Source organism: Zootoca vivipara, chromosome 1 (assembly GCF_963506605.1).
Source record: "Zootoca vivipara chromosome 1, rZooViv1.1, whole genome shotgun sequence".
NCBI lineage: Eukaryota > Metazoa > Chordata > Lepidosauria > Squamata > Lacertidae > Zootoca > Zootoca vivipara.
Genome location: NC_083276.1, coordinates 115171330 through 115194136, shown reverse-complemented (window position 1 = coordinate 115194136; position 22807 = coordinate 115171330). Strand labels below are relative to the sequence as shown.

Sequence of the window (22807 nt, the reverse complement as noted above, 5' to 3'; positions counted from 1 at the left end):
CTTCAGATTATAGCCAGAGGCTCCAAGATTACATTTGCAAGCTTCTTTAGTACCCTTGGGTGCAGCTCAAGGAGATTTGAATTCATTTAAAGTAGCAGCTTAGAGCAACACACAAGATAATCTAAAGAAGCCTTCAAGAACTATCTACCTGATGGTAAGTCATCTGCTTGCTCAGCCACGAATACTAGATGATATCCAACTAAGTAATACTCTAAGTACTAAAGAGTGAAAGAATGCTTCAGAATAGATCACTCAGACTCCTAGGCCTGAAAGATGTTTCAAATATTCTAGGCAGCAGCATTTAACTACTGGGGAAACCAAATGAGTAGCATTTTTAAACACACATCTAGAATCACATTATTCTGGACTGGTGAGCCGGTTAGCAGATTAAGAAGCAGATTTCCTATGGTTTGGCTCTTGTGTCCTCCCTATTCGTTCCTCCCCTTGCCCCACATCCACCTCCCAACCCAGTTCATTCTTCAGCACTTTCTCCTCACCTCCCCAACCCTGATATTTACATCCCTACCACACCTGTGCTTCTCTCTTCTCCCACTACCTTTCAACACTCCCAAACCTAGATTCAAATTTGTAGTCCATTTTCTTAACTGCCCAAACGAACAAAAGGCAAAGCCTAAAGCACTCCAAGCAAAAATACATCTCACATTGCCCTATACTGAAATCAGCATCTCCACTGCCAAAGGGATTAGAGAACTTAAGGATCTGTTCCAATCCCTACAACTGTACTGATGGCAACAGCAGCTACAGGAGTTTTCCTCTTTGGCGATCACTCCTAGTGTAGTGACCTCTCACATTACCGAGCACATTCCACTCAGTAGCTAAACTGCCTTGCCAAGTAGAGCAGTTAGGGACGGGAGAAGGATATTTTCCTCTGCCTCCACCCCCACCTCCAACGCTTGCCCCAAACAGCATCATCAACAATGTAGCTGGCATCACTGCTCCAGGATAGTAACACAGGAAGCTGCCTGATACACTGTCAGACCAATGGTCCGTCTAGCTCTGCAGTGTCTGCAATGACTGGCAGTGGCTCTCCAAGGTTTAGAGAGAGGGCAGCTTCCCCAGTCCCAACTGAAAACATTGGGGATTGAACCTGGGAACTCCTGAACGTAAATAGATGGTCTACCATTGAGCTGCAGCCCTTCCTCTGCATGCTAATTACAATTAATAGTAATAGTAATAATAGTAATAGTAATAAATTACTTATACCCCACCCATTTGACTGGGTTGCCCCAGCCACTCTGGGTTGCTTCCTACATACAGGAAAACATCAGAAATTAAAAACTTCCCAATACAGTTGTAGGCCAAAACATCTGGAGGGCCACAGTTTGGGGGGGTGCCTGCTTTAAAAGTACATAAAGCTGAGGGAGGGAGTTAGAAGAGTAACACTTTACTCGCTTTCCTTTTTCAGCACTTATTTAGCTTAAATTGCTTCTTTAAGTAGATTTTTTATTTCCCAAAATGCACACATTTAAAAATCCACATCTGATCATGTACTTGTAAACTGCTTGAGAGTTGTTGTTTTCAATAAACTAGTTGTTTTAAAATTTTGTTAAATAAATAAATGTACTCAGTGCCCTTATATATGTTGCCAAACAGATGGCTGTCACAATACGCTGGAACAGTACCAAAGAAAGGATTTGTGGGGGAGCAGCAGAGTAAAATAATTCTAAAGGTGTACACAATTTCCTCCCCACAAAATGAGCCATGGACATTCATGGCACACCACCTGCTGCTGCCCTCAACAATCTCTGGGCAAAAGTTGTATAATATTTATTGGCAGAGGAAAATATTTGGCACAAGTAACTAGCATGTGGAAGACACAAGTGCTACTTGAAAGCTAAACGTACATAAGAAAGGTCATAGAAAATTCATTGGCTCACAAACTGTATTTCCCTTGACCTTTTTACATAGGTTCTTATTCTTATAAGTTACGGAGAACATTTCCACAAAACATTTTTGCCCTTTCAAAACCCTTTATCGAAGACTAAACTAGCTGCTTTTTTCTAATCCCTTTTAAAGGCCACACAATCAGAAGTCACAACTGTAAGGAAAGCCTGTATTTATTTATTTATTTATTTATTTATTTATTTACCTACCTACCTCTACCTACCTACCTACCTACCCATCTCATTCCATTAAGATTCCCTCAATCAAATTGACATGTGCCATGGAAGCATCTCACCTGAACAAGTTTACCCAGCAGGGATTTGTGTGTTCCCACGAAAACTTATTTCTCAGGGACACACCACGAAAAGTTCTGTTACAATAGCCTTGCCCAACCTGGCTGTTTAGGACTCAGATGCCCATCAGCCCCAGCCAGCATAGTCAATGGAAAGGAATGATGGGAGTTGTATTCCAACAGCTACTGGAATGCACCAACAGTGGCACTCAGCCACCCTGTTCCCATTTGGAAGCCATGATGTGGAGAAGTGTGCATATCTCTGGCAAGGCCTTGAACTCCTCCAACCACTCTCTCTGGGTGCAGGCTGTTCCCAACCTTGCATATATCTACTTCTCAACAATAAGTATTATTTCCAAAACAGCAACACCCATCAGAAGGCACTACACCACCAGTTCTGAGAACTTGAAACACAAGATATATTTATTTATTTATTTATTTACAAAACACACTGAGCTAGGAAAACTTCAGTAGAGAACATACAACTCACACAAACAAGCAGGTAAAATACTTTTATCTTTTCAATTAGTTCTGCCTTTGTGATATTATAGTAAGGACTCATCTATGCTAAACATTTAAAGTGGTATCATACCACTTTCGACAGTCATGGCTTCTGCCAAAGAATCCTGGAAACTAGTTTTTTAAGGGTGCCGAGAGTGGTTGAGACCCTTATTCCCATTGGAGAGCTACAATGCGCAGACTTCCTGGGAAAAATGAATGACTGTTGAACAACTCTGAAAATTGTAGCTCTCTGAGGGAAATAAGGGTCTCCTAACATTCAGCACCCTTAACAAACTACAGCCTCTAAGATTAAGGGGTGTGCCCTTAACAAATATGTACATATTTGGCTCTAACAAGTGAGCAGATGTGCAAAAATGTGTTCTCCAGGCATTCCTTCCTGAAGCTGACAGCACCACCTCACATTTACTGATACATTTTCAGATTTCTGCCCTGATCTACCTAGGGCAGGCATAGGCAAACTTGGCTCTCTAGATGATTTGGAACTACCACCCCCATGATCCCTGACCATTGGCCCTGTTACCTAGGGATCATGGGAGTTGTAGTTCCAAAACATCTAGAGAGCCAAGGTTGCCTATGTCTGACCTAGGGGCATATTATCTTTAAGCAGCAGCAGATTTGCAGAAAGATAGGGTCTAAGTTCTAAGTAAATCAAGATTAAAACTTATTTTAAAGTGCCTGATTAAACATTAATTCTGGCATCCAACAGCCTACATGCATTCCACCTACTACTAGTAAGAATTAATAAGTCTGTGCATGATCAACCAAATAAAAATACAGTCATACCTCGGTTTAAGTACGCTTCGGTTTGCTCTGCGGACCCGTCTGGAACGGATTGGTCCACTTTCCATTACTTTCAATTGGAAAGTTCGCTTCAGGTTAAGTACACTTCAGGTTAAGTACGGACTTCCAGAACCAATTACACTCATACTTCGGGTTAAGTATGCTTCAGGTTGAGTACTCCGTGGACTGTCTGGAACAGATTAATCCACTTTCCATTACTTTCAATGGGAAAGTTCGCTTCAGGGTAAGTACGCTTCAGGTTAAGTACAGACTTCCGGAACCAATTGTGTACTTAGACCGAGGTACCACTGTATAGTCAAAGTATCCGTGCACTGTTTAGATATTTTCCTATTATTAAGTGCTCTGGAAATTCTCTGCAAATACATTAAAAATAACTTCTGCTATTGGAACAACTTATTAATGGTGTCCAAACTTACAAAGGTTAATGGACTGGGAGTGAGAAGTGCTTGGCCACGCCCTACTCTCCAGTCTCTTAAAGCAAACCACCAGTAGAATGAATTGCAAACTCCAACTAATTTGCTTCCTCCAATAGTTTGAAGCAAGAGCCTCCAGATGTTGCTAGTCTACAACTCCCATCATCCCGGATCGTTGCCCATGATGGCTAAGGTTAATGTTGTTGGGAGCCAAACAACATTTGGAGGGCATGTTGACTTAACCCTGATATACACTAAAAGAACAACATTTGTTAACAGGTTAAAATGCTGGATATGGCTTAGGGATATGACTGAGATGACCAAACAGTTCAACCGAAAAGATGTGACTAAAATTTACAGGTTTGCTGGTACCTGACCTGAAGTTCGGGGTGCATTTCTAACGCTGAAGTTCAATGATATTTTCCATCAGGACAGTTCAATTCATAAGGAATAGGTGCCCTTCCATTGCCGATCATATATTTAAAAGTTTTCCGAGTAGTGGATAGCTGATTGGATGTAGTGATTTTAAAACTGAATATATGACTGAATAATAAAAGAGGTGATTGCTGCATTACTTGAGGCCACTGTGACAATCTTTACCTGGATCCATTTTTAAGACTTAGGGTTGCTGGCTAGCTTGTATTCTTAGCTCTAATTCTACATACAGCTTTGTGTGGGTATGTGAATTACTTCCGCTATTGTTCTTTTTCTCCTTTTCTACACCAAAAAGGTGGTGTAGCAAAAAGCAAAGTTTCTGTTTGAACACAAAGCATTTCATTTCTACTTTGTTAGTATTCAGTTCAGGACCTGCACAATACAATCCTAGCCAGGTTCATATTATTTTGCCTTTTAAAAACAGTTATCTGTAAAATTGCATGATAAACACTGAAAAACAGAAAGTGGCTATCTGCCATATTTTGAGCCCAACTATTGCATACCCAGCAAATGGGGGGGGGCAGGGTATCTGTGCACTTGACTTATGTTCACAGAGCAAAACCCAACCACTTCTTATCCTACCCCTTCCAGCCTCCATGCCCCCCAAATCTGCTCTAAGATTTGAAGGAAATCTCATTGTGAGGGGGGAGGAGGCACTCACACAAAACTGGATTTCATCCATTCAGCCCAATCGAATGCGGTTAACTTATACAGTTTATTTGACGAGATATTACAGGTAAGATTTTCCCAAGCCGTCTTTATAAATTTACACACTTACTATTTTTTTCTTCTCGGCTTTCAGAACTTCTAAAGCTTCATCTAAAGAAGAAGATTTAAATCAATATTTAATACCAAGGTGACATGTCAAATATGCATGCATATGCAATAAATAAAAACATTCATACTCTGAATTTGAATACAATATGTTGGCCAGCATTCGAGTATAACATTAGCAAACCCCCTATCTCTTGGTTAATTAATGGAAGAGGTTTTTTTAAGATGCATCATTCACAAGCAGTTTACCATTTTTACTGCAACTGAATGTGGTGAAATATGAACCCTTTTAACGTAACACTTTATCAATCAAGCTGCTATTAGAACTAAAATTGTTTTGACCCATCATAAGAACTTCAATAAAAAAGGCAAAAATATTGATGTGAAGCTGTGGATGAAGGCATGCCACTTAATAAAGATGTGCATTTGGCTGAAGGTTAAGTAAGAGTACTGCAATGAGTTATACATATTAAACATGGGGCTACTTCCTTAAGATGGTTCGGAATTTTCAGTTGGTGCAGAATTCAGTGGCAAGGCTGCTCACCAGGTCAAGATGGTTTGAGCATATTACACCAATCCTGGCCCGACTGCACTTGCTGTCAACTAGTTTCCACACCCAATTCAAAGTGCTGGTGTTCATCTATAACACCTTAAACGGCTCAAGACTGCGATACCTCAAGAACCACCTCTCTCCATATGAACTGACCCAGACCCTGAAATCATCATCAAAGGCCCTTCTTCCTCCATGAGACATCCAGAGAGTGTCAACATGAGAATGGGCCTTTTCTGTAGCAGCTTCCCATTCATGGAATGCTCTTCCCAGGTAGACTCACCTGGCGCCTTCATTACATGCCTTTAGCCACCAGGCAAAAACATTCCTCTTCACACAGGCCTTTAGCAAATTAATTTATGGCCTTTTAGACTGGGGTGGGTGTGTTGTTTTGTCTGTTATTATGTTATATATTTTTGTGTCTTTATACTGCACACAGCCGTGATCATTTGATGGAGGGCAGTATATAAATTCCGTAAAATAAAATACAAAAATGAAAATAAGCTTCTCAATATAAACTGTTAAATTTCACCCCCAGAATTAGTGTGTGTTATCAGAGATTCACAATTAATAAAATCTCTTTTTGCCTAAACAAGTTACTGCTAGTCGGAAAGCCATTCTACTGAGATATAAGAAAAGAAACACTATCACAGACTGTATAAAATGCAGTTTTAACACTTTGCTAAACCTCTTTTGGGGGGGGCGGGGGCGGGATGGAAATGCATGTGGGATTTTTCATTAAGTTAACACCATTCCATTTTCAAACTCAATAAACTCAATGTAGGAAGCCACTATCAAAGTAGTAGTAATACAGATCTGTTGCAAGCCCTCCAGTGAGGGCCTGTATTAGTTCTGTAAAGGGCCTACCACACCAACAGAGTTGGTGGAGCAGTAGGCTTTTAAGGGTTTAAGCAGAAAGGAGCGTGTCAAGATGCAGTAATGAACAGAGAAACATCTTGTGAAGGGCATCAAACTATGAAATGTAACAGGTTTGTTATAAAACAGCCTTTGCCAACTTGGCATCCTCCAAATGTTCTGGACTACATGTGGTGGTGGCTGATGGGACTTACTGTCCAAAACAGTACCAGGAGAGTACCAGGTGGACAAAGGCTATGATAAACCATTCAAACAAGGTTCTGGAAATAGAGAGAGCTAATGCAACAAAGGGACTGGATGTTGCATGAAACGGGAAAAACCAGGTTGGCATCTTCACCGTGAAGCTTGCTAACTGGCCTTGGGTAAAACCACTCTCACTGGGTTGTTGCAGTTTTAAGCTCCAAGGAAGAAATGCATAATAGAAGTGCACAAGTGACTTTTACAGTCACTTATATTGCAAACAATGCTTGCACCTATGTGACTGTGAATATGGCAAATGCACAACAGATTTCAGCCACAAGCCACTGGCATGAGAGAGGCTGCATAAGAAATAACTCTCAAACCTGGGGTTCCTCTCATTTCCCTAGTAAGCTCATGGGCTCAGTCCACATTACCTCCAGGTAGATTTGCCTTAGCGGGGCAAAATTCATTAATGAGCAGAACTTAAAAGTAGCAAAATAAAGAGAGGAAGCTGCAATTAATATTTTAACCTGCACTGCTGTCATGACATCAATACAGCCTTTGAGAGTCAATTCCACCACCTGAGTTCTAACTCACCTTTTAAAAGAATTTTATCAATCATAGACCAACAAAGATTAAGTATAAGACTCTTTTATCAGGTTCTTGGAGAACTGAATCATGTTTAACAGTAGCTCATGGGATTCTAAACCAGACTCTTTCTGCGGGCACAATTGTCATTCAAGTGAGGACAACAAACCCAGGAACTCTTTAATAAGAATTGATGCTTTTGAATTATGGTGCTGGAGGAGACTCTTGAGAGTCCCATGGACTGCAAGAAGATCAAACCTATCCATTCTGAAGTAAATCAGCCCTGAGTGCTCATTGGAAGGACAGATTGTGAAGCTGAGGCTCCAATACTTTGGCCACCTCATGAGAAGAGAAGAATCCTTGGAAAAGACCCTGATGTTGGGAAAGATTGAGGGCACAAGGAGAAGGGGACGACAGAGGACGAGATGGTTGGACAGTGTTCTCGAAGCTACGAACATGAGTTTGACCAAACTGCGGGAGGCAGTGCAAGACAGGAGTGCCTGGCGTGCTATGGTCCATGGGGTCACGAAGAGTCGGACACGACTAAACGACTAAACAACAACAACTTTAATAACCAAGGCACGAAAAGGGTCTTCAGTAGGTTACCCTAGGACAGTCCTGCTAAGGCTGCATCCAACTTCAGATTGAATCCATGCTGTTGTTGTTATTGTTATTATTATATATATTATATATATAATGTATATATTATTATACATCTCAACTTCCTTCCAAAATGAAGTTGGTTCCCATTCCTCTCACCATTTTAGCTTCACAACAATCCTGTGAGATAGGTTAGACTGAGAAATAGTGTCTGAGCATATAATTCTCCAGTTCTCCAGACCAACGTTCTAATAACCATTAGACCACACTGGTTGCTTCATAACTCAGAACAAACACATACTTCCTTAATTCCAGTGATACTTTGATGTATATTGGGTACAATACATGAGTATCTAAAATACTGTGAATTTACCAAAAGATAAATTAGTCATAATTACTTTCTATTAATATAGCAAGATAAGTGTATTTGAATATCCTTTGCTATTCAGCTTTCAGACACATTTAAGTACCTAACAATTAATCCATTCATCTTCAAAACATTTTATATTCATTTTCCATTTTATAACTGACTATAAGGTTTAGTAGATTTCCTGAGGTCTTAAAAGAAACTCACTCATAAATCTCACCTACAAAACAATCCACAAGGTATTTTAACACGAGACAACTATAGGTTATGTACGGTAATTGTATCTATACAGTCCCATGCTTAGGCTAACAAAAAATTTTTGGGGGGGAATAAGGAAAAATACACTTACTGTTTCTTTCTGTTCTTTTAGAAAAGAAGAAAATGAGGAGTGTTCTTATGGACCAAATTCTGTGGGGAAAGAAAGAATTTCCACTATTAAAATCTAGGCAAAATGAAACTGAATGTGCCATTCTTCACTATGGATGGAATTAACTTCCTCAGCAGACTTTAACATACCAACTTAATCTAAAACTTCACAATTAATGCTAGTCTCAAAAAGCAACTAGGGACAAATCAGCTTGCTTCACAGAAACCTCATTTAATATTAGCGGAATGAGTTCCTTACATGGATTGTTTTTAAAGTGTTTCAAAGAAAGAGTGTTCAGATTGCAAAATAAAATCCTTTGAGTGCAAAGTAAGTATGTGAATGATAACAAGTGTTCCAAACAAACCCATGCCCCAACTTGGATATTTATACTGTCTAGACCAGGCATCCCCAAACTTCGGCCCTCCAGATGTTTTGGACTACAATTCCCATCTTCCCAGACCACTGATCCTGCTAGCTAAGGATCATGGGAGTTGTAGGCCAAAACATCTGGAGGGCCGCAGTTTGGGGATGCCTGGTCTAGACTTTCAGATCACTTTCAGATAACCCTAATTCCTTCCCAGTTGTGAAAACAAGGCCCAGTGTGGCCTGCCACATGCGTTAGACCGATGACATGTGGAGACATCTCCATGGTGTCATGGCCACCATAAAGTCCTGAGCCATCCCAAAGCCAACCGCATTGGCATGAATGTTGAAGTCCCCCCAAAACCAGCAGTCTGAGAATCCTTAGAGAGGAGGACTGCTGGGCAGTGAGGTGGGTGGTAAACCAGCAGAAACCCTAACCTGTCCTGCTTACCCAGCATCAGGAACAAACAACCGATTCTCTTACATTATATCAATTCTTTACTGCATTCATAGATCTCCTTTCCCAACTGTCAAAACCACTCTGAACACTGAACACAGTACAGTGGTGCCTCGACTTACGAATTTAATCCGTTCTGAAGGCACCTTCTTAAGTTGAAAAATTCGTAAGTCAAAAAGCGCCATTGGAAACACAATTTCCCATAGGAATGGATTGGAAACGGAAAAATTCGGAAGTCGAAGCAACCCTATCTAAAAATTCGTAAGTCGAAAAAACTCTATCTAAAACCGCTGCGGTTTCCGTTCAGATGTCGAGAAATTCGTAAGTGTGTGGCCATTTGCCCCATTTGTAAGTCGAAAAATTTGGTTGTCGAGTCGTTCGTAAGTCGAGGTACCACTGTACTCCATAGGAGTACTGATCAATGCTGACGCTCAAATTGTTCTGAATTGCAAGCTCTGTTCATTGTGAAGCAAACAACTTCACTATGAGTAAAACTCAGCCCATACCTACACTATTATCAGTTTGACCACAACAGCCATTTTATCATGGAAAAACCAGCAGCCTCAATAGACTTTGTCATGCCAAAACAGTCTTTTGACTTGACCCTGACAGAATACAGGCTGACCAATACAATGAGGGGGTTTTGAAAGTCACACTAGATCAAGAGTTTTACAAGCAATTTCATTCTATGAATTGCAAAACACCTTTTGCACAAGATACATGATCAAGGAAAAGACTATTTAGGTGCAAGTAGAGAAGCATAAATGTTTGTAGCAATCACTTCTTTTTTCCAAGTGAACAGTAGATCAGACAAGTATTGATGTTTTGATTACCATTTTAGTATGCAGAGTCAAAAATGAAGGTTTATTTTCAACAATTTATTCAAGAAAACCCTTGCATAATGAATTTGTACAATGTTTTAGATTTAAAGAAGTAAAACCATGTCGTTATTTTCTCAACTTTTCAAACAGGAATTGAAATGCAGGCATCTAGTTAGGCAAACTACATATTCCTGGAAGCCAGCTCATTTTGCCAGCACTAGTAACACAATCAGACCCTCGAGAGTAAGCCAAAACAGCAACAACTGTTGCTGAACAGGGAACAACTGCCAACTAGAAAAGGCAGACTTAATTTACTAGCTTAAGGATGAAAAACGTCTAGAACTAGTGCTGGTGATCACACCAGATGTACGGTGCAACTCCACAACTTGACCACAAACAAAGACAAGCTGGCAACTGCTTACCATTCATTCATTTCCTGCAAGGAGAAAAACTAAACTATTCTGGGGACAGACGAAGGGTGGGACTGCATTTTTTTGCAAGTCATACAAGTCGAAATTTAAGTTCTGGGATGGATACCTACAAACATACCTGAACACTGAAATGCACTCAAAGATCCAGCACAAGACTCGGCAAACAGCAGACACCAGTGTCTTGAACAGTGACAACACTCCCTTCACATTAACGTGGAAGTGTTCAGGGGAGAAGCTGTCGCATCTTGTTCCCTATATGCCACCACTAACAACAAGTTCTGAAAGGTCTGTCTCAAAACAGATTGCTAACAAAAGTGTGCAAAATTATTGCATCATAAGGTGCTTTGCAATAAATTCTCTAGGAAACATACAAAAGTTGAAAATAATAAAACCGTACTACAAGAGACAACCAGCATAAAAGACAAATACAAAACCAACACAACAATACACCAAATACAGCAGAAAACAAAAACAAGCTTCAAATGCACACTAAATTACCAAGCATAGCACAGGGACTTAGAAACAAGTTCTTCAAAGGCCTACTAAGAGAACAGAAAAAACTTAACCTGGTGCGGAAAAGACAACTATGAGGGCACTAGGTTAGCTTCCTTGGGGAGAATATTTCATAGCCAGAGGCAATCATTATAAAGGTCCTCTAATATTAAATACAGTGGGACCTCGACTTACAAGCTATTCAACATCCGACGTTTTCGAGTTACGAGCGGGAAAAGTGGCTGCGCGCGTACGATTTTTTTCGACATCCAAACGGAAAACCCATTCGCGGCTAGATGCGGTTTCCTCGACTTACGAGTTTTTAGATGCGGTTTCCTTGACTTACGGATTTTTCCGTTTCCAATGCATTCCCATGGGAAACAGCTTTTCCTATGGGAAACTTGACTTACAAAGTTTTCGACCTACGAGTGTGCATTCAGAACGGATTAAATTCGTAAGTCGAGGTCCCACTGTATAAATAAATTTGGCTTGGACCAGGCAGGGTAAGTAAAAATATGGATACACTCGAAATATAAATTTCCCACTAAATAGTTTCACTAGTAACAAGAGACTCAAAAAGCAACCAATTGTGTTACATAAGCATTAGATTCCTGTGCATTAAAAAGCCAAAGGAGTGTCCCTATGATCAGATTATCCAACTGGGTCAGTCTGAGTAGATTTTGCTAACTAATCACTTGCTGTTCATGGATGCTGGACTTTTCAAATAGCAATACAGATTTGCATTTGCGAAATCCTCAAACCAAGATGATCTGGCTCTAGCATCTAACAAACAAGAAAATAGCTCATATAAAATATAAAATAAAGTTGTCAAACAACTTACAATACTGAATTATTAATTTTTAAACAATAGACTGCATTGAAGGAGCAAATTGTAGTGGCAAAACCAAGTCCTCTGTCCGGTTTCTCAGAATGGCCTTTCCCCTTCTCTCTAGAACAGGAAGCAGCCCTTAACCCAATTTCATTTAAGTGGGCAAGTCTGAAGGTGGAAGGGTGAGGAAGCAAAAATTGACAAAACTTTGTGAAGGGTTGTCTCAGTGCCTATATTTTCTGCCCACACCAGTTGTATCTTCTTGAAGTCCATCACCCATTAGCAATCTCAGTCCAATATTCCAAACTGCTCTCATTATGTGTTTCAGTTAACTTTTATGCACAATGATGTTGCAGCTTGAAATGGTTTAACTTAAAAGCTATTCAGAAATCAAAATAATTACCTTATGCTTCAGAAATCTGCTCTTTCAGAAATATGCACACCAGTTTAGATTTCAATGACAGCCATCAACTCTGATGGCTTTTAAAGAGGATTAGATGAATTCATAGAGGACCTTAGAAAATGGCAACATAATTCTACATACCAGTTTCTGGGGTACCCAAACAGGAGAGTGCTATTGCCCTCATATCCTGCTTGTGGGCTTCCCAAAGGCATCTGGTGAGAAAACATGGAAGACAAGATGCTGTGCTAGAAAGGCTTTTGGTATGATCCACAGGTCTCTTATGTAGAGATATTCTGCTACATTAACCTTTTCAAAAAAAACACCTGTAAATTATGACAACTCTAAAACTGTGAAATATATACACCCTGTACTACAACTCACTAAGCATCACCACTAGAAAAAAGGAGCTTGCAAAGAAGTCATGTTTTACTTACATCAGTGGAAATGCAAACAGTGGAAGAGTCATGACGAACCTTGCTGTCCACTCATCAGGCAGATACCACAAATAGATAATTAGACAGCTAATAAGGTAGAGAACAGATGAATAGAGGATAAACCTTCCAACCCATAGCTTCTGCTGCCTCTGGTTTTTCTCTCTAAACTCTTCTAGCGCCTGGATATCCTGTAAATTAAAAACAAATCTTTTGAGCATTTAACCTCATGTGCCAAGATTGTACATTCCAGCCATTTTATCTTGAGACAGAAGAATGAAGCCAGGTAATAAATATACTTAACATCCTTGGTTTATTTAACCAAAGGCATGATGTGATCTGTGAGTGGTATGTAGCAACACACATGTGCTGCCCTCGCACAGGGGCAATCTTCTGCACACTGCGCATGGGGGAGCAGGGAGAAGCATAGGGAATCCTGTGATTGGGATGAAGATGAATGAAATTATGCTGGCCTTATCAACCCAAGGTTTTCGCTTTTTTTCCTATTTCTAAAAAAAAGCACTTCACTCCTAGAAAGCATTGTTGGCTGCCATATAAGGCTTGTAAATAGCCAGTTACTTGGAGTAACCAACGATCATGTAAGTATTTGTAAATTAAAAGGAAAGTTGACTGTTCTTCTAAGCACTGACTGTGCCAACAATTACTATATGGGTGGGCAAGCATGGTCTTAAATCAGGCATAGACAAACTCGGCCCTCCAGATGTTTTGGGACTACAACTCCCATCATCCCTGACCACTGGTCCTGTTAGCTAGGGATGATGGGAGTTGTAGTCCCAAAACATCTGGAGGGCCGAGTTTGCCTATGCCTGTCTTAAATTGTTGGCATTTGGAACAAGGGTGGCAGGGACAGCATCCAAAAAACCAGTTGGTTTGCTGTTTCCCTGCACACTCTTTTTCCCTTATTTGAATCATGGTCAGTGTTTACCCACATAACATATGTTGTAAACATCGGCCCAGTTTGCACGTCACTTTAGACAATAGCTAATTTTAAAACAATGGCTTAAGCAGCAGCATGTCTCAGTTTGTTGTTCATTCACATTAAACTATAGTTTAAAATGAACTGCATGTTTAATGCAACAATCAAAACAGTTCTTTCTAAACAGATTTTTAGACCCCTTACAACTTATTATCTGAGAAGGTACCGCTGATATCAAGTATATTAAACTTTGTGATCTATTTGCCATTCCTTCATAGAACCAGCCTTAATGTAATGGCAGGGTCCAATTCCAACCATAACAGGCAACTGCTGACACCTGAAAGAATGTTAAGATTCTTAGATTTAGCTCTTAAAGCAAGCTATAAGAAATCAAACATACCTTATCTATTTTTTCCAATACTTCTATTGTGGAAGACTTTGTCTGCTTACAAGGGAAAGAAAAAAAGCTGTGAAAATTTGCCCTCAATATCTAAGTAATAATAAACATGTAGACAACAACTGAATATCAGATTTGTAGGGAAATGTTATGATTAGCACTACATAGAGTACTGCACTACATATTTTCAAATCTCATTTTGAATATTACCATCTCAAGTTCCTCAGTCACATCATGCCAACATGATATATACCACAAGTGACAAGCAACAGCATACTTAGAGAAGCATTTAAAACAAAAGCTTCACGGTTTTTCCAATAATCAAATATCCCTCCCTCAGATTATATGAGGAAAGGAACGTAATATGAAGACTATCATCAACATTTACAGAGTAGTGGAGGAATTTCAAGAGTAGCACATTCTATACCATACACACATAGAACAGCATTGGTCTTATGGATCAATGCTCTGGTGCACAAATGCAGTAAATCAGTTAAGGATATGTGAAAGTTCACCAGGAAGTGAAGAAAGTTGTAAAACTGAAAATGTATGAACAAATGAAGGGGGAAAGAAAACAAAAGAAGCACAGGGAAATTTTAACTGATTCTCATATTTGAAAATAGCATTTATATAATAAAACCATGGCATATATGTATTTCAAAGTTTGTTCTCTCAACCCTGCTTATTCAAATTCAGCAAACACACCGCCATGCTGCAAATAAGTAGCTGAAAGGAGGAACCTGGTGAACCTTCCTTGAAATTGTCTTAATGTCCTTAGGTCTTTCAAAAAAATAATAATGTGGTTTTTGGCTCAAGACTCCAGGACAGGAAGGTGAAAATAAACTTGAGAAGAAGACAATGGACTATTTGAAGTTAAAATGTACCTGCCTGATCTTAATCTATAAAAAAACAAAAAAAATAGAGAACATGAGACTATCGTTGGAGACAGATTTGTATTGGCAGAAAGAGCTAAGATACTATGGATGCTCCAGGAGAAATAGCCTGGAGGTGTGACTTGCACCAGTTCCTCCTTCCCCTTGGCAGCTCCTCTGACCCTCTGAAGCAGCTTTTCAGGGGAACAGGGATCTACAGGGGGAAATCAGGGGGAAACGGTTTCACCTGCTCAGCTCATGATGGAGGCAAACCTTTCCTTTCCTGAACTGAGTAACAGGCTACTTTCCAATGATATTTATGGGTTTACATATGCCGGTTCAATGCTATCATATTCACAATTCAAGTGAACACCAAGGGAATTCATTCAGGTGCTCTCAACAGGCCATCACCTTGACTAATTTTAGCAGGATTGGGACTTAACAACTCTAATCCGAGCTACTGTCCTCGCAGCCAGAGCTCCCCTTCCCCTTCTCTGATCTGTAACCAAGGGTGATGATAATGGCCTACTTTACAGGGTTTTTATAAAGCTGACAGATATATTCTGAATACTAAGCAAGTACTATTTTTTGTTCATTGTTCAAAAACAGTTAATTGTGATCCAAAACAAATAAAGGTGGGCTTCTCATTAACAGAAAGGTCATGCTGCTCCACAGGCTATTTTTCAGAGGTCACAAAACTGGCTTACGAAACACTCAGATGATTTCATGCCAACAAATACTTGTTTTATAGACAATGAACAGCTACTTGATTAGTGCTTGACTGTTGATGGCATACTCTTCCACATCTTCTGCCCAAGGCATCTCCTCCAAATAGAACTAAATATAATCCCAACAAAATAAAAAACATACTTAAGCCGACTGACTTCAATTTACAAAGAGTGCAATCCTATCCCTTGTCAGGCAGTGGTATGACAGCAGTGTAGCAGCTGTGCCACTAAGCTGGACAGGGTGGAAGTTTGCCGGGGGGGGCAGATAAACCCCTGCTCCGCACTTGGCCCGCTCGAAGCTGGCATAACAATCAGGCCTGATGCTATTGGGTGGTGACAATGGGGACACCCAGGGTCCAGCAGATCCCAAACCAGCTCAGCCCCACCTTCTCCCCTGAAACACCTCCTTTTGGTACTTTCCATGAGCTACTGTCAGTGGGAATTCAACTGACAGGCAAAACCGGGAGCTCAGCATCAGAGGAGTGACAACAGCATCACTCCATGGCTGGAGGCTGATGGAGCTATTTTTGGCTGGGTGGAGGGAGACGTCTATCCTGTTCTACCCTATTCTTTCCCAGCTGAGCAGATTAGGTTTTGCAGTTGCAGCCCAAGTACAGGTAACTTTATCTTGCATTCTTGCCACCGTTCAGGAAAAGACGGCTACTTTGGGCACATTTGGAGACCTGTGAGAAGTCATTCTGCAATGTCAAAATTCCGGTATCATGTTTTGTTTTGAAGGCACACCATTCAAACAGAAATAAGAGTACCTTAAGACTGATCCAGTACACTGATAAAGTACAACATGTGCGATGAATGTCAGAAAAATCTCTTGACCTAGGCACACAGAACAAGTTCTGTACTCGGCTCTGCATCACAGCAAATTACTTACAAACAGCATTTGAAACAGTGTTCTTGCATTACAAAAATGTGCACCTCTAGTTGAGAAGATTTACTTACCCGCCATCTGGAAATGATTCCACCCATATTTGTGAAGACAGGTCGTTTTGGTAACTTATAACCAATCTTGTAATGGAATTCACAGCTAGAATTAAAGCATTTGTGTTTAATTAAAAATACACCAGCGGTGTAATCCAAGAAGTATAAAGATATTTCAAACAGCATTCTAGTCACCCACACAATTATATGGCAAAACATACACGGCCTATAGTTTCCATATTTTCCATCACATTCTAACTTCACATACATGTGTTTCACGTTATGCTTCAGATTGTATATTCTGTTTTGCAAATCTGAAGTCATTAAAAGAACCCACACCCTACAATACCACATAGCCAGAAGAGCACTATACAATTCTACTCCATAAATTATAAGCAAATCTTAAAATTAAAATCAGGTGACTAGGTTGGTAACTGCAGATCTACAATGAGATGTCTCAGAAATGAATAATATTTTGCAAGAATTTCAATATTAATTTTATTATGAACTTTGTGCAAGTATCAGATAAATGTTATTGAAATTCCAGACTTCCATTAATGCAAATATGGTGTAAGACAACTCAAATTAATTCACTTGCCTCAAAGTATTTTTAATGGTACTTCAATTTCTTGGCATAATGGCCAAGAGAATATAGAATACCTGTCAATGCAAATTGTGGAACAGGGTTTCTGACATGGGGGTTTCTCTGCAAGCTGGACAGAAAGCACCACATCGTATCATAATAGCCTACACATGCCACTCAAAAGGCTGCAATCATAAACACACTTACCTGAGAGTAAGCCAAATAAATGGGGCTTACCTCTGAGTAGACATGTATAGAATAGAGCTGTCAGTCAGTTACTAACTAATAGGATCAGAGCAATTATTTGTGTTTCCACAATAGAAACCAGTGGTCTTATTGCCAGCAGGAATGAAAAGGAAGAAAATCTTCCTAGATGCTGTCCAAGAAATTAACATTTTTAACTTTTATAAGTTAAGGTAATTCTAAAAACAAATCTATGCAGATTTATTCCGATAAAGCTACCAAAACTTATTCACATGCTAGAAAACAACACAGTATCAATCATGGATGCTTCAAGGCTAGTTATTATTTTCTTAGACATGAGGAGAGGGGTTAATGTTACACAAACATTAACCTTTACCCAAAAAAAAATGAAAACAGGTATTTTATAATATTTACTTGTACTACTCAGAAATATAAACTTAAACTAAATCATCATAATCCAACTAACAAAAAGAGTTCTTTCCTATGTAAAAAAAATACAGCTTAGCCCCATGCTCTGAGATGTTCAGTGGAGGCCCTTCTCCTGCCACCTTCACAGGCACATTTGGTGGGAAGATGGGAGAAGAAGGCCTTCTTGGTGGCTGTTCCCAACTTTGGAACTTTCTTCTTAAAGAAGTTATACGGGCTCCCTCTTTGCTGTCCTTCCACTGGCAGGTGAAGACTGTTTTATTCTTACAGGATTGGGGGAACTGGCTGTTTTTTAAGGAAAGAGCATTCATTCATTCATTCATTCATTCATTCATTGAATTTATATACCACCCTATACCCAGAGATCTCAGAACGGTTCACAGAATAAAATCAAAATATAAAACCACAAAATAATCAAAATAAAAACAACAACCCAATAACACCCCCCCCAAAAAAACCCACATTTTAAAAGGGCTGTGCTGTTTTTACTATCTGTATGTTCATAGATTTGCTTTTACAGTATATAATTCTAAAATAGTTTAACAACTTCTTAACCATTGTTGTTTATATATTTTTAGCTTTGGTATTTTATCATGTTGTTTGAATTTTTGTAAGCTGCCTTGAGTCCCAGTTTGGGGAAAGGGCAGAATATAAATAAAATTAAAACAAACAAACAAACAGAGAGATTTAACCTTCCTGAAGTTCAGGCTACAGTCCTAGACACTCTCACTTCTAACTAAGCCCCACTGAACCCACCAGAGCTTGCTTTTTAACAAACATATAGAATTGCATTGCACACTAAACCATATATGGTATTTATGATTGCACACTTGTTACTGGACTCAGGGATCAATGGATCATCATCAAGGCTGCTACCCTAAACCGAGGGCCAAACTGCATTGCTTCCCAACCATACATAGTTTATCCCGAAAATGTATTTACAAAATGTAGCCATGGAGGCTGCAAACTAAAGCAACTATACAACTGAGGAGCAGCAGATAGTTTTAGCACATAGTTTTCCTTCATATCCACTAGCCTACATTTTTATCTTCAAGCTGCAACACTTTCAATATTTACTTCATCATCAGGGAACATTCCTTGTGAGATCAGAAGCACTTTGGGATGCTGAAGAAAACGTTATTCGAGTATTTAAATCACTGCCAAGCCACAATTTCAGCAAAAATACATCTGGGCAATTACTGAAAAAACATGTAGTAAGCTTTGAAGTGGGTAAATTACTAACCCAAAGGAACAATGCCAGAAGCAGAAGAAAATGATATATTTAAGCTTTTCTAACATGTCCAATTCCAGAGTGGACACCAAATGCCTGTACTTGTTCTCAAAGACATGACAGATACGGTACTATAGTTATAGACTGAAAATTAATAAGATGCTATTAGAGGTACTATCTTAAAATCACACAGGGTGACAAAGAAGCAAAGTGGTGGGGTTGCTTTGGGCATAGGCAGTAGACTGGGAAGAATGTGGCAATGTTTTTTTCTCATCAACCAAGGCAGAAAGCCCAAACAGGATGACTTCTCCTGGTTCCTCCTCCACCACCAAACAACCCCATAAAAACCAGTGACTTGTTTCAGCCAGTAATGACACACACCTTTAAGGTCCCTTAACTAATGTTTCATACTTGACAGCAGCTAACCCAAAATATGCTATTCCTTTTGAATCAGTCCCAAGACCAGGAAAATCAAATGTTGCCCTCATGCTTAAGTCACCAGAATTGGGTCTAAAGGTAAAGGTAAAGGGACCCCTGACCATTAGGTCCAGTCGTGACCGACTGTGGGGTTGTGCGCTCACCTCGCATTATTGGCCGAGGAAGCCGGCGTATAGCTTCCGGGTCATGTGGCCAGCATGACAAAGCTGCTTCTGTCAAACCAGAGCAGCACATGGAAACGCCGTTTACCTTCCCGCTGTAGTGGTTCCTATTTATCTACTTGCATTTTGACGTGCTTTCGAACTGCTAGGTTGGCAGGAGCTGGGACCGAGCAACGGGAGCTCACCCCGTCACAGGGATTCGAACCGCCAACCTTCTGATCAGCAAGCCCTAGGCTCAGTGGTTTAACCCACAGCGCCACCTATGAATGAGATATGGGGGTGGGGGTGCCTATGTAGTGCACACTTTGCCACAACTAGGATCCTTCCTTACACAACTTTCCTCCCCTCGCTGCATCACATTTACACAAAATAAATAATCTGTGAAACACACCAAATCATTTTAAATTTACCAGATATACACACATTCAGAGGTACGTACACACACACACACATATCATACAGTTACATATGTGTGTATATATGTGTGCATATACAGTGGTACCTCGGGTTACGGACCAGAAAGTCCGCAACCCGAGCGGCGCTGTTGCGCATGCGCGAAATGCGCAGACCGCTTTTGCACAAGCGGCAAAACCCAGCGTTCGTAACACGAAAAAACGCAACCCGCAGCGCAGCGGACACAACATGAGGTATGACTGTACAGTATATGTGTATATGTATAAATGTGTGTGTGTGTGTGTATAGACAGATAAATAAATAGTGTGTAAGTACATATGTATATGTGGATTTGTGTGTGTGTGTGTGTAGACAGACAGACAGACACACACACACACAAAATGATCCCTGATTATGATCGCCTTTAAAACATAGGTAGGAGGGAGAAATTCAGGTAGTTATGGTGGCCCATTAGGAAAACTCCCCCAAGCAACTGTATCATAGGCCACATGCTGTTTTGGGGTTTAAATTAAAACGTGATCATCACGATGGATGCCTCACCCTGGCCCAAAATCGATTTTCAAAACCAGGCCTGTGATATTGGTAAAAACCACGCCTGAAAACATGCAAAGAGTTCCTGGCACCGCCCCACCTCTCCCCCAGATTTTACTGCTACTGAATTCAATGGGTCTTGCTCCCAGGTAAACTGGGGTTAGGGCTGCTGGGCTAACGTTGTTCCCACGTACAGTATTTAGGATTAAAGAGCAAGACAGGAGGAGGGGGGGTATTTATACTCTGTCAAATCTCTCTCTCACTCACTCTGGACGTGGACGGTCTAACTTAACAGGTTCACTGGGCCGAATTCTGACGAGCTGAGTGAACCAACTCCCCTTGTTTTGCTTTCCTGAGCCGCTGCCCCCCGCCCCCTTTTCTCCCCCCCCTTGAGCTCCACAGGCCGCCTTCAGCTACTACTTTTACCAGATTCCCACACGACCTCCTCCCCCCTGCCTCTCTCTCCCTCCGAGTTTCCCCTCAGCCAGGCTCGTTCCTCCTACAGACGGCACACACACACACACACACACACGAACACACCTCTTTCTCTGCGCCTCGGTTTTGAACGCGCACCTTCCCCGCCCCGCTTGAAGCTGCACTGCCGCGAGGAGGAGGCTCGTTGCCGCCTCGTCTGCCCCCCTCCCCGCCCCCAACTTCCTCCACGTCCCTCAAATCCAGGAACGACGTGCGAGCGCTGGCAACGCACGCAGCGTGGCCATCTTGGAAAAGGGCGGCGTGTAGTAGAGACCGTCCTACCTGCGGGGGAAACGGGCGCAGAGCGTCCATCTTGGAAAAGGGAAGAGGGTCAATTGCTTTTCGCCCCGCCTCCGCCGCGGCGGTCAGGCTAATAAAAACAACCTGCTTTTGGAATGCAACGCGCGCTGTGCGTGTTTTGTTTTTGTTTAAGACGCTTCTCCCGCGCCTGCTCTGGGGGCCAAGCTGAAGTTGCCTTCAGAAAACGGGCAAAGAGACAAGCCGAGCTTGATTCTTGAGCGGGAGGGCAGAGGAACCAACGTAACAAGCAGGATTGGGAGGAAGGCGGGGCGAAGGTGAGCAGGGGGAGAAATACAGTAAGACAACTGCCTGTCCCTTCCTCGCTGCTCCTATTATCAGCCGTCCACATCAGGCTCCGCCCCTTTGCCGGTAGTTTAGTTTGGGCGGTGGGGGGACTGCTGGATGTTGCGCGGGAGTTTTGAGAGAGCGCGTCTCGCTGGAGGTGGAAGGAAGGAGTGAAATAGTATTTTCCGAAGGGGCTTTTTATTGCTGACTAGCTAGAAATGCGTGCTTTCCAAGCAAAACACTTATTCCGAGCCAGCAGGGAATGGAAAGTGACTCCTTATTTACTGGGGTTACTTGTCGGGCAGGGCTTCTAAATATATTAAGTACTGTAATCGGTTCCCTAATGCAAGCCATTATTTCAGCCCCAAAGTATGTTGTGCTGGAAACCATGGGGGGGGGTGGAATTCCCCAAGTGGCTAGGACTGGTTCTTTGGCAAATACACCATAAAAGATTCGCTGACATGATGATATTCTTCTTTGCAAACCGCTTTGAGTAATTTTTCTGTTGCGATCAAGCAGTATATAAGTTTTATGAAGCAATAATAAGATCTACAGTATCTACTGGACTATTGTTTACCAGCACACACCACACCTTTAGAACACTTTGGAAAAACATTCCACACACACACACCCCAAAAATAATCTTGGAAACTGTAGTGTGCTAATAAGGGTGCTGGGAATTTTAGGTCTATTGGGAGTGAACTATGGTTCCCATAATTATTGGGGGGGGTGCTTTAAAGTTTGGTGTAGATGCACATCCCAAAAGTGTTCTTACCCCTCTCTGCAATTGTTACTACACATTGCTAAAAAGCTCTCCCCCATGTTGTACCGGTAGTCATTTTGTAACCATGTTGTAACAGCAGCTGTTGGTGTTCGTAAACTGACTACAACAGTTCTTTTGTTTCAGACAAATACTGTATACAGTATTCTTACAGCTGATCACCTGATTCCATAGAATAGCTTCAATATTTATTATCAGAACGAAGAGGTGGA

The 22807-nt window shown here is 40.9% G+C and overlaps 1 protein-coding gene across 4 annotated transcripts in view; it reads right to left on the bottom strand.

Annotated features, from left to right (window-relative positions):
* LNPK (lunapark, ER junction formation factor) overlaps nt 1-21547 on the bottom strand; it is a 39625-nt gene extending 18078 nt beyond the window's left edge. Inside the window, exons 1-6 of one of the 4 annotated variants that reach the window (XM_035134879.2) lie at nt 21512-21547; nt 16789-16873; nt 14235-14276; nt 12901-13088; nt 8653-8711; nt 5147-5187 (exon numbers count right to left, since the gene is read on the bottom strand). In XM_035134879.2, the coding sequence (XP_034990770.2) occupies nt 5147-5187; nt 8653-8711; nt 12901-13088; nt 14235-14276; nt 16789-16815 (357 nt within the window). In that variant the 5' untranslated portion in view covers nt 16816-16873; nt 21512-21547. Of the gene's footprint in view, nt 1-5146; nt 5188-8652; nt 8712-12900; nt 13089-14234; nt 14280-16788; nt 16874-21295; nt 21399-21511 lie in introns of those variants that run through there. The other 3 variants (XM_035134863.2, XM_035134854.2, XM_035134872.2) reach the window with 3 other exon arrangements.
* Between the last annotated feature and the right edge of the window lie 1260 nt (nt 21548-22807).